General features: G+C 37.0%; 1 protein-coding gene across 1 annotated transcript in view; it reads left to right on the forward strand.

The window, feature by feature from the left end:
• The window catches only part of SEC22A (SEC22 homolog A, vesicle trafficking protein), a 70,087-nt gene that overhangs the window by 29,265 nt on the left and 27,374 nt on the right, over positions 1–13,448 (forward strand). Inside the window, exon 5 of the mRNA XM_059391079.1 lies at positions 12,761–12,876. Coding sequence (XP_059247062.1) covers positions 12,761–12,876 — 116 coding nt within the window. The remainder of the gene's footprint in view (positions 1–12,760; positions 12,877–13,448) is intronic.

The raw sequence follows: 13,448 nt of genomic DNA on the forward strand, positions 1-13,448 counted from the left end.
CCCTGGTCTCCTAGGAGTCATGGAAGCCAGAAGACCATTTAGGTATCTTCTGACGGTTAAAAGAAAATAACTACAAATGTGGATTCTGTGCTTAACAAAAATATACTGAAAAAATGAAATGGCAAGAGTGGCTATCCTTGTGGTGTTCCTTATCTTAGCAGGGAAAGCATTCAGTCTTTCACGGTTAAATATGATGTTAACTTAGGGTTTATGTAAATGCTTTTTTTAATCCAGTTGATAAAATGCCTTTATATTCCCAGTTTGATATATGGTTTGTATCAGAAATGAAAGTTGTATTGTATCACTTTGTCTAAATTTATTTATTGAAATGATTGTATGATTTTTCTTTTTAAAGTCATTATTAGGTAAATTAATTGCTTTCCAAATGTTAAACCAACCTTGCATTTCTGTGATAAACCCCAGTTGGTTATAATATCCTTTTTTTTATTGTGAAATTCAATTTGCTAACATTTAAAAATTTAAAAATTTAATATGTTTTCATGTGGGAATTGGTTTATAGTTTGTTTATAGTTTTCCTTTTTTGTAATGTTTTTGTCTGGTTTTGCTATCAGATTAACATTGGTCTCAGAGTAGATTGGGAGATATATTTCCTTTTCTTCCATTTTTTTGAAAATGTTTTTGTAGAATTTTTATTTCTTCTTTGTTCAGTATTTTGAAGCTTTTTGAGCATCTGGTTTTCTTTGTGGAAAGGCTTTTAACTACAAACCAATTCCTTTGATGAATGTTCAAGTTATCTGTTTCTTGAATGAGTTTTAGTAGTTTGATTTTTTTAAGGAATCTGATCATCTTGCCTAAGTTAATGAATTTTGAGGCATAAGTTAATACTCTCTTATCCCTGTAATATCTGTAGAATTGCAGTGATACAATCATTCTCATTTCTGATATTGGAAATTTTTGTCTTTTGCTTCTTTCTCCTGATCATTTTTATTAGAGCTTAGCGTTTTTATTGATTTTCTTAGAACCAGCTTTTGGTTTCATTGACCTTTTTATTGTGGTTTCTTTTTTAAATTTTATTGATTTGTGATCTGATTTGTACTACTTCTTGTCTTCTGCTCACTTATGGTTTAATTTATTCTTCTTTTTCTAGGTTCTTGAGGCAGAAGTTGAGGTTATTTTTTAAAAAAAGTGGAGGTTATTTTTTTATTTGAGATCTTCTTTTTAAATGGGCATTTAATAGTATATATTTTCCTATAAATATTGCATTAGCTACATTCATAAAGTTTAATATATTGTATTTTCACTTTCATACTATTTAAAATGCTTTTTAATTTCCCTTTTAGTTTCTTTTATGATCCATGGATTGTTTAGAAATGTGTTAAATAGTTTTAAGAATTTAGAGATTTTTCTAGATATCCTTCATTTCTTGATTTATAACTTAACCCATTTGTGTGATACCAAATTTTGTATGATTCTAATTCTTTTAAGTTTATTGAGACTTGTTTTACTCTCCCAGAATATGTTCTATCTTGGCCATTTTTCTGTGTTCTGTGTTGAAAAGAATGTGTATTCTATTATTGTAGGGTGGACCTCTATAAATGTCATTTAGATCAAGTTGGTTGATAATGTTCAAATCTTTCATATCCTTTCTGATTTTCTGTAGACTCTCAGTTATTGAGAAGGTAGTGGTGAACTCTGACTGTATTTGTGAATTTGTATCTTTCTCCTTTTATGTCTCTGTCAGTTTTTGTTTTAAATATTTTAAAGCTTGTTAAATATTTAGGATTGTTTTGTTCTCTTGATGCATGGACTCCTTTTCATTTTGAAATGACCTTCTTTATACCTAATAATATTCGTAGTTCTGCAATCTACTTTATTAATGCAGTCACTCTAACTTTTTCAAGTAGTATTGTAATAGTGTGTCTTTTTCTGTCTTTTTTCTTTTAATATTTCTGTGTCTTTCTATTTACAGTGGTTGCTTTTTAGGTATTATTTAGTTGAGTCTGTTGGGGAAAAAAATCCAGTTTGACAGTATCTGCCTTTTCATTTAGGTGTTTAGGCAGTTAGGCCACTTACATTTAATGTGTTTATTAATGTGGTTGGGCTTTTTTTTTTTTTTAAAGATTTTATTATTTATTTGTGAGAGAGAGCGAGAGAGTAAAGAGTGAGCACAGGCAGGCAGAATGGCAGGCACAGGCAGAGGAAAGCAGGCTTCCCTGCCAAGCAAGGAGCCCAATGTGGGACTCAATCCCAAGATGCTGGGATCATGACCTGAGCCGAAGGCAGCCGCTTAACCAACTGAGCCACCCAGGCGTCCCAGGCTTTTTTTTTTTTTTTTTTAAGATTTTATTTTATTTTTAAATTATTTATTTATTTATTTGTCAGAGAGAGAGGTAGAGCGAGCGCGATCACAAGCAGACAGAGAGAGGCAGGCAGAGTCAGAGCGAGAAGCAGGCTCCCTGCAGAGCAAGGAGCCCGATGTGGGACTTGATCCCAGGACGCTGGGATCATGACCTGAGCCGAAGGCAGCTGCTTAACCAACTGAGCCACCCAGACGTCCCTAAGATTTTATTTTTAAGTAAGCTTTACACCCCTCATGGGGCTCAAACCCACAACCACAAGATCAAGTGTCATATGCTCCAGTGACTAGCCAGCTAGGTGCCCCCATACAGTGGGGTTCAAACCTACCATCATGATTATTTGTTTTCTTTTTATCCCATCTGCTTTTAGTCACCTTTTTCTATTTTTCTTCCTTCCTTTAAATTATTTTTTGATCCTTTTCTGTTCTTGGTTGACTTACTATACCTCTTCATTTCTTTGTTTGTTTTAGCAGGCGCCTTAGGGTTTATAGTATATACCTGATAGTTCATGGTAGGGCCACTAGTTTCTGCCGTGGCCAAAAAGGAAAACAGGAACTAGTTCTTGAAATGAAAACATTTTTCTTTTTGCCTAAGGGCCATGTCATTGCTTCAAAACCCAGGAGCCTCTTTTATGATTCTTCTTTCCGAATTTGCTACAGACTCAAAACATTATCATTATGTTCTGCAGATATTTTGAACACCATTAGATCCGTGAGTCATAAGGGCTGAGTGGCAAAATGTTCTGTAACGCAGTCTAGATCTTTCAGTTGTTTTGGCTCTCTTCAGCCATTGTTATTCAGTAAACATGTTGAAGCAGTTTACCCAAGTCTTGTAACGTTGCTTTTGAAATCTAGAAAGGCATACTCAGCAGCATATTTTTTCTTAGTGGTATGGGTTGCAATGAGCATCTTGATTTTTACATTTAGTATACTTGAGACCATTAACCTCCAGAAATTTGACTGAGGTGGGAGGCTCCTATAATTTTGTTATTATTTTCCATACTCTTCCATACACGTATCATCTCAGGGTATCTGCTGTCTGTTCTTCAGATCCTGGCAGCATGAGGTTATCAACAAAATGAATCAGTATAATGTTCCAGGAGGTGTTAAGATGTTGGGTCCTTAAAGGCCAAGGGTCAGCAGACGTTTTCTATATATGGCCAGATTGCAAATATTTTAGATTTTATAGGCTAAATGGTCTCTGTTGAAATTACTTTACTCTGCTGGTATAATATAAAAACAAACATAGACAATGTGTGAAAGAATAGGTAAAGCTGTTTTGCAGTGAAGCTCTGTTTACAAAAACAGGTGGTGGGCTGGATTTGACCTGTGGGTCATAGTTTGCCAACCCCTGCTACATACTAATCTCTGGCTTAGAGTTGATATAACTTGGTGGCAATATAGTAAATGTACTAAATGTGCTTCTCTCTCTCTCTCTCTTTTCTGAGCAAGAGCTCAAGGGAGTACTAGGGGAAGGGGGTGAGGGAGAGAGAATCCCAAGCAGACTGATGCTCAGTGTGGCGCCTGACATGGGGCTCAGTCTCACAACCCAGAGATCATGACCTGAGCCAAAATCAAGAGTTGGATGCTTAACTGACTGTGCCCCCCAGGTGCTCCTGTGCCCTGCTATCTTTATCAGGTAAAAGCAAAATGCTTCTGATTTTCTCTGTTTATTAGGTAGAGAAGAAATTGTTAGCAAATTAGCACCTACATGTCATGGAATTAGTTGATTGTTCCATATGGAAAAGTGTGTGCAGTTGGAACCCACAGTAATCTGTTGTCTTCCTCTAAGACACTCTCATTTTGGAGCCTTAAACTGGAGAGTTAAATGGGTGTGTAGTAGGAATCACTGTCTGTGCATATTTTAATAAGCCTTGGATGATGACACTGATTGCTGCATTTACCTTAGGGATTGATATTTTGATGATGTTTGGGTGGGGGAAGCTCCATGGCTTCCATGGCCTTTCCTTTTCTAATAGTTCTAATTCCATAGATCTGTCAGTCAGTGTTGCTGCCAGAGTATCTGTCCATTACTGTACACACTCAGGATCTAGAAAATTAGTCTTTAATTTGGGGTAGGGGTCCATCCAACTTGACCTACCAAGAGAGAAATTCTTTTAGAAAGTTCATGTATTGTTTGACTTCTGTAAGTCCCCACTCTGACCTGTAGTCTGCAGTGGTATCTTGGATCACCAGACAGCAGACACTGGAAGATGGAGGGACATCTGGGATTTGATAATTGTTTTAAGAAAGAGAAGTTTTTAAAGTAATTCACAGTTAGAACTTATTTTAATATTAACAGAAAATTTTCTTTTAATCCAGATGAAACCTGGGTAATACTTCCTATAATCTCTGAGTTTAAATATGTTTTCCTATTTTCTTTCCTGAATAAAGTTATTTACTTTATTTTGGAATTTGGTTAATAGTTATTTGACAGACATTACTCTTCAGGCCTTTTTCTCTGTTAGAGAGAAAGACTGTTAGACTACCTTACATTTGGTTTCTTGACTTTTTCTCTTTCTGACCTTTTGACCCCTCTCTGCACAGTCTAGCATGAATATTTTCTCTAATTTTCTGAAGTCTACAGATGTTCTGCTGTCCATCATGGGTCAATATGTTAAGTTAAACACTAGGTCCTAATTTTACCTTTTTTCTTTTCTTTTTAAAACATTTTATTATAGAGAAATTTCAAACAGCTACAAAGTAAACGCAATAGTGTAATGAACTTTCATGTACCTGTCACCCAGTTATAATAACTATATCAGCATTTTGCCATTCTTATTTTTTCTGTATCCCCAGCCACTATCCACTCATCTAGTTGATAATTTACTTCTGTGGTTTTCTTTTCTTTCTTTCTTTCTTTTTTTTTTTTTTTTTAAGATTTTATTTCCTAGAGAGACCAAGGTAGCAAGAGAGAGCACAAATGGGGAGGAGAGGGAGAAGCAGGTTCCCCATGGAGCAGGGAACCTGACTTGGGGCTCAGTCCCAGGACCAAGGATTGTGACTTGAGACAAAGGCAGACACTTAACTGACTAAGCCACCCAGGCACACCCATGATTCTTTCTTTTTTAAGGAAAATTTGCACATATTAACATGCACATATCTTTGCTATATGGTTTAGACACATGGATACATTTTTATAAACCACTCTTTTTTAAAGTATAGATTTTATTACTCTTCAGGTATGGTAAGGCCAACAGATCAGGAGACAGCTGCCACTGAAAAGGTAGTTTGTTATACTCAGATCCCAAGAGAAGGGTTCACGCTACTCCACCCACGCCCACGTGGGGAAGTATAGGTATTGGTCCAGAGGTGAGGGAGTGGGAGGAAAATATGAGCAAGAGCCTTTATTGTGCTTTCCCTAGGAAGGAACTGGAGAAGCAGGCTAAGCAGGTTTAGATTGGCTAGCTTGAGTACTTATGGCAGCTCTGGGATAGAGGGCTGTCCTTTGTTGTCTGATACCAGACCCTGGGGTGATTTGGGCAAGGGGATAGTGGCCCTGAGTGTGAGAGCCCCACAGAGGCGATAGTGTGTGTGGACTTTGGGTTAGGGGATTTGATTTTGAAAAGCACTCTTGCAGGTGAGTTGTTTGCTACCTCTGGGAATTAGATAGCCCTAAGGGCTTTCCTCTAGGGTCGGCAAGGCTCCAAGATATCAAAGCATCAAAATACAAATATAAGAAAAAACAACGAATACATATCCCTATCACGATATAGAATATTTCTATCTCCCTGGGAAATCCTTTCATGTCTCTTCCGAATCTCCATCCCACCTCCAGACAACCATTGTTCTAATCTTTTACACTCTAGTTATTTTTAATTTTGTTTGTTGTAGAAATTTATAGAAACAGGATTATATAGTGTACTCTTGTGTTCATCCTTTTTTAGTACTACATCATATGTTGTAGGTCTCTGTAATTTGATCCTTCTTATTGCTGAGTAGTAGTCACTGAATAACATGCCACATTCTGCCCATTCTCCTACTGATGGACATTAGCTTATTTCCAGTTTGGGGTTATAAAGCTTCTATAGATATTTGTCTTTTGTTAACACGTTTTCATTTCTTTTTTTTTTTTTTTTAAGATTTTATTTACTTATTTGACAGAGATCATAAGTAGGCAGAGAGGCAGGCAGAGAGAGAGGGGGAAGTAGGCTCCCCACTGAGCAGAGATCCCGATGTGGGGCTCAATCCCAGGACCCTGGGATCATGACCTGAGCCAAAGGCAGAGGCTTTAACCCACTGAGCCACCCAGGTGCCCCAACATTTTCATTTCTTTTGATCCCAGGACCCTGGGATCATGACCTGAGCCAAAGGCAGAGGCTTTAACCCACTGAGCCACCCAGGTGCCCCAACATTTTCATTTCATTTCTAGCAGTGGAATTTGCCAAATCAAACGTGAGGTACATGTTTGACACTTTGAGAAATGGCCGGTTTTCTGAAGTAGTTGTACCATTTTACATTTTCATAAGCAGTGTATGAGAGTTTCAGTTGCCCTACATTCTCATCAACATTTACTGTTGCTAATCTTTTTAATTTTATTATTCTGCTTCACAGAAAAAAACTTCACAAAACGTTAAATTCAGTACATTTTTCTGTCTCTTTAACACCTTTATTTTTAGGATAAACACTAGATTAATCAGCCTTTTTCCACCTATGTGATTTTATAGACAATTTGTCAGTTGGCTGAGAATGGTACTCTATTCAGCAGTTGCCCCATGAGGCAAATAAAATTTCCTAATCTCTCATTCTCTCTCTCCCTCTCTCCCACACACACATGCCAATAAGTAAGATACAAGATAGAATGTGATACATGTTCCCAAAGAGATAAACAGAGATAAATGGAAGTACCACTTTCAGTCCCCAGGGCCTTGAACAACATACAGGGTTTTGACAGGTAATGATGTAAGAAAGGGCCTCACTGGTGAAAAGAATGGTGTGTTTTTAATACCATACAATTAATTTCAGTCATAATTTAGTAATCAGTTATACTCACTTAGATGGAATGGACCTGAAATTTCTCTCATATGTTCTAAAATCTGTTTCTCCAGATATTTAGGGCATCATTGAATGACTGTACCTCCTGAATTTCGTTTTTGCTCAAAGCGTAGGCACTGTGGTATTATGAGGAGGTTTGAAGGTTAGAATAGTACCATCATTTTGAATCTTCATAATGCTTCTTCTGGTATTCTTTTCATCATTTTCCCTTTCTTTTGACTCTTCTGATTCTTCTACACTGAATTTTTTCATTCTACCTATAAATGTATTTAAATCTCCCTCCTCCACCACATTACAGGGGAAAAATTATTATTTCTCAGTCCTACTCTATCTGTCACGCTGTCATCTTGGTTTTCTTTAGAGGCAGTAGTATTCACTTACTGCTTCTCTCTCTTACCATCAATAGTTATATAGCCTCTTGCAGTCTAAATTTTGCCTTCACTCTTGTGAAATTGTTTTTATAAAGGGTCAACAACCATCTTTTAGTCAATAAATCTAAATTTTTTTTTCATTTTGAGTTCAAACTGTCTTTGGCTTGTCCACAGGCATTGTTATCCATATCTTTCTTCTGGATGGCCTCCCCTTTCTAGGCTTCTGAGGCTCTTTCCTCCTTTTGTTCTCCTAAATCTGTCTTCCTGACTCTTCCTCCTCCCTGCAAAGGTACTGTTTGCCAAAGATTTGCCCAGGATTTGCTCTTGGGCTACTTCTTTCCCTAGTAATCTCATCCCAGCCCTTCCCTTCAGATACAAGCCACATCTTGTTTCTTCAGCTCTGCTACTCTTTCATTGCTTATTAAACATGTCTCATTATCACTACAAGTTTGATATGTTTAAAATGTCTCCATTCTCGGGGCACCTGGGTGGCTCAATCATTTAGCGTCTGCCTTCAGCTCAGGTCATGATCTCAAGCTTCTGGGATCAAGCCCGCATCAGGCTCCCTGCTCAGCAGGAAGCCTGCTTCTCCCTCTTCCATTCCCCCTGCTTGTGTTCCTTCTCTTGCTGTGTCTCTCTTGGTCAAATAAATAAATAAAATCTTAAAAAAAAAAAATCTCCGAAAGACAACTATCATATGATCTCCCTGATATGAGGAAGTGGTGATGCAACATGGGGGCTTAAGTGGGTAGGAGAAGAATAAATGAAACAAGATGGGATTGGGAGGGAGACAAACCATAAGTGACTCTTAATCTCACAAAACAAACTGAGGGTTGCTGGGGGGAGGGAGGTTGGGAAAAGGGGTTGGGGCTATGGACATTGGGGAGGGTATGTGCTTTGGTGAGTGCTGTGAAGTGTGTAAACCTGGCAATTCACAGACCTGTACCCCTGGGGATAAAAATATATGTTTATAAAAAAATAAAATGGTGAAAAAAAAAATCTCCATTCTTGATCAGACCTGAGTTTCTTCCAGCATCTTTGTTGGTAGCACCATTAACTTTCTAATTACCCACACTTAAAATCTTGACATTTAAAAAAACTTTTTTCCCTTTTGTTTCCCATATCTAACTAGTTGCCATGTCTAGTAGTTTGAACCCCTGTGATATCACTCACCTCTTTCTTCTTTATTCCTGCTGTCACTATCCAAATTCAGGCCCTCTTATCAGCCAGTCTTTTGCAATGAATCCCTAAGGTATATTTGTGGAAATAGCATGGGCTTTGCAGTCTTACAGACCCAAGTGCTAATTGTGAAGATGGCACTTACTAGCTGTCTGACTTACAGCAAATTATTTAGCCTCCATTGACAGATGAAAAAATTCAGAAACTGAGAAGTTAGTCATTCCTGCCTTATGAAGTACCTCATTTTGAAGGATAAGTGGGACAAAGTATACCTACTAAGAAAGCACTGAGAAAATATTGTCTTCCTGCTTTTAATCTCCTTACAGCCCATTGATAGATTAATATTCCTTAAGCATAGCCTTAACCATATTGGTCTCTTGATCTTCAGTGTTTCCCCATTGTCTAACTTGTTCATAATTTTTAGTCTAGTATTTACAACTATCTATTAATTTGCTTCAACCCCCCTTTTTTACCTTCTTTCTTCCTCTCTTCATAAATATCATTTTAAGCCAAACAGAACCAGTAATAGTGCCCAGTGGCAGAGTGGTTAAGAACATGAGGTCTCGTGTCAGTCTATCTGGGTTTAAACCCCCCATTCATTTACTTACTTTGGGCAAATTACCTAATCTCCCCAAACCTTAGTTTCGTCTAAAAAAATAAGGATAATTCTAGTACCTACTGCAGTGGGTTCCTAGAGGGGTGACATGAGATCATGTATATAAGCACTTGTGCCTGGTACATTGAGAACAGACACTATTAGTAGGATTGGCAGAAGTGGTTGTAGTTGTTGTTGTTCATGCTCTTATTTGCATCTCATTTCCACCTCCATGCTCACATTCTCTTCTGCAGAAGTGCAGTTTTTCCCGTTGGTGCCTGTCTAAATTTTAACCATCTTTAAAGATCTTCCTTGGTTTTCTTACCATTGCTGTATCACCACCTTCCCCCTAGTTATCTTTCCTCTTCAGAATTCCTTTTTTCTTTTCTTTATTTAAAAAAAAAAGATTTATTTATTTGACAGAGAGAGCACAAGGAGCAAGGCAGGGCGAAGCATACTCCTCATTGAGCAGGGAGCCCAGTGCGGGACCTGATCTCAGGAACCTGGTATCATGATCTGAGCCAAAGACAGATGCTTAACAGACTGAGCCACCCAGCTCTCCTCCTCTCAGAATCTTAACTCTTTTAGTTTAGAATGCTTATTACTTTCACAGGCTTATCTGTTTTTCTTCCCTTCAAAAGACTAGAAGTATCTTGAGGGCAGGTTATGCAAATCATTAATTGTATTTTCTAAAGCACAACATCTTACACAGAATTATGCTAAAAAGTATTTGCTGAGTAAATACTTAATTCCCTATAAGCAATAGCCCTCTGGTCCCAAAAGATTTACTTCTTTAGGAACTTGTCTAGACTTCAATAATTACTGGTTCATAAAAAATTTAATTTTATGAAAATGCCATTATTGGGCTCAAAGAGGCTAAGTAAAGAAATGGTGTTGTAGCAAAAGATAATAATAGCAAAAACAAAACAGAAATTGACCAGGTAACACTATTTTGGATTCAGTAACTTTTTTTCCACATTGCCTCTCATTTGTTACTGTTCCAAATCCACTTTAACCTAATAGTACCTATCATGGTGCCAGACTGAAGTGTCAAGTAAGCATTTGTGGATAACAATGAATCTAAAATTTGTTTTACTGAAATAGAAAGTAGCAGATATCGCATAATACATTAAAATGTGATTAAATATCTTGTTCAGTTGTTGACATGACAAATTATCCTTAGGGAGTATCACCCTCATGTTGTATGCGGATGGAGTTTTCTCTTGGTAACCATTTCCACAGGTCCTAGGGAAAGAAATAGGGTGGGAGTGGGTGAATCTCCACTTGAGAATTTCTTTTCCACAGTGATTGCGCACAGCTCCAGCCTCTCCTGCAGCATAATACATGTGTTGCCTTTATTAAAAGAGAATTGTCATTTGCTTTTATGCTTTTAAAAAATATTTCTGTTCATTTTGAAATAATTTTAATAATAACAAATGGTATATTATAATTATAAAGAGAGTGCTGGAAGGTCAAGAGATAAATATTAGAAAATTTATATAGTCCTATTTTTTATTTCTTAAACATTGATCAACACATTAAAATGGTAATATTTTCCCATTCAAGAATGGCTATACTTTACTTGACCATAAACAGCTAATATTTTTTAGTTATAATACAGAATATTATTTGGGTTTTTTCGTAAGGTAAACTTGTGTATTTTAGAAGTATGATTTATATAATCTGTTTAGTTGTCAGGTATTATGCTTGAGGCCCATATTAAGGATTTCTTTTTTTTTTTTTTTATTAGAAGCCAGCTTTCCCTTACTGCTGAGCTTCCCCTTACATCCTTTGGGGAAGGATGGACCAGGAGTACAAAACATGACTAATTGGTAGACTAGTTGGAAAGATTTTTTTAAATTGTGAGGGGTTTTTTCCTCTACTACTATAAACTTGGTATTAATACTTTACAGAGATATTTAATTTTTTATTTTCATATTAAAATCTCAAGGAAATTGATTGAGAGACCCAGCAATCAGCTTGGGCACAGAAGAAACTTCAGGAACTTTTTCCCATCTTAGCATTTTCTGCTGAACTTGAGGAACAAATAATTTCTGTGATATGTGGGGTTTTGTGTTTCTGTGAACTGTTTAAGGAAGCTTTTCTGCTGTAATGGCTGAATATAAGTTGCAAAGATTTAAACCTTTTTTTATATTAAAGTTCCATCCCATTAACTTCATTGTTAGGGCTTTTACACTTCAGTGATTTAGATAAATGACCTAACTGTAGTTCTGTTGTCCTGTCTTTCCCTGTCCTGTCTGTCTTTCCCTCTGTCTCCTTTTTGAGGTCTAGATGATTATGTATTTAGTTTTGTATTTTCCTTTAGACTCAGTTGTTTATTAAGCCCAAGATGATGATAAAGTAAAACTGTTGTATAACTAAATTTCTTACATTGCTGAAACCCTTATCTAGGGGATACATTTGTGAAGTTGAAGTGGTCACTTGCTTTTTCAACTAGTGTTTTATCATTTGTAATGGTCTTCAAGTGGTCCTCGGGGATCAAGAACTTCATAGCCATAAGACTTTCTATTGTGAAGTTCAGATTGGTAATTATATAGGAGCTTTCACCTATATCCTGTGATATTTATAGACCTGGAACCCAAATAAGGGAGACTTTTGCTTTAAAAAAGCAAGCTGTGTTTGTTCTTAAAAATGTTATCTAAGCATTTTCAGAAAAAGTAGGAATTACGCAATGATCTTTCAGGTGAAGTCACCTTTGCAAATACTTGCAACTCTTTGCAAATGGTAGACCTATTTAGGCAGTAAGGTTTTTGGTTTTGTTTTTGTTTTTTACATGATACACTGCCAGATGTGAGCACTCCTTAGCCTATATACCCCAAGTGCACGTTAGATGTCTGTTAAAAATATAGAGAGGGGCGCCTGGGTGGCTCACTTGGTTGGGCGACTGCCTTCAGCTCAGGTCATGATCCCAGAGTCCTGGGATCGAGTCCCGCATCGGGCTCCCAGCTCCATGGGGAGTCTGCTTGTCCCTCTGACCTTCTCCCCTCTCATGCTCACTCTCTCTCTCACTCTCTCTCAAATAAATAAATAAATAAAAATCTTAAAAAAAAAAATAGAGAGAAAAAGAAGTTAATTGACTTTGAGTTCAGGGCAGTGAAGCTATCATGTTGTCAGACATTTTGCATTAAAAAAATTTAACTACTAATATGTTAATAAATAAATTTATGAAGATTAATTCATGTTTGACCCATTTAAATTGAGCAGTGAATTTCATTTTACGTAAGTTTAGGTATTGGCATAGAATAATGGTGTTCATTTCTAACCATTACTTTTATTTTCCAGCTCACCAGCGACTGGAACCAGCGACTCTGTCAGGGATTGTGGCATTTATTCTCAGTCTTTTATGTGGAGCTCTGAATTTAATTCGAGGTTTTCATGCCATAGAGAGTCTTTTGCAGGTACTGTACTGTTTTTGCAATTTCAGGTAACTTTGCCTGTTGATTCTACTTGTAACTCGATTTGAATTGATTTGAGTATAGTACAATTTATGGTACATGCTCAGATTCTGTATTCTTTACGCCTGCCCTAGTCTCCCCTTCCTCTAAGAACAGTGATTTCTAATTGGCTTCCTTGACTCAGTGCGTATTAATTATTTACTTCATAGGAGGCACTATTTATAGGTACTCTTGGGACACCAAGGTATGTCTGACATGAGTGCTGCTGTCTCGGAGCCTAGGGTTGAATTGGGAGGGGGAAAACAGCACATAAATGATTGTCAAGTACAGAGAGTTCGGAGGAGGAGCAGTTATTTTAAGTCAGGATAGGAGAAAGGGGCTTTGTGGAGGAGGAATGAGCTGGACCTAGAAGGATCTGAGTGGATAGAGAGGAATGGAAGAATAAGGGGGTGTTTATGGGCAGGTTTTTGTCCTACTTCTATGTATTTCAACTTTGTTATCTGTTCTTTTTCCTTTTTGTTGGTGGCTACCTGAAACCACTATTTTTTTCAGATATTGCAACTACTTTGTTTTCC

This window comes from Mustela nigripes, chromosome 2, assembly GCF_022355385.1.
Source record: "Mustela nigripes isolate SB6536 chromosome 2, MUSNIG.SB6536, whole genome shotgun sequence".
Taxonomy (NCBI): Eukaryota; Metazoa; Chordata; class Mammalia; order Carnivora; family Mustelidae; genus Mustela; species Mustela nigripes.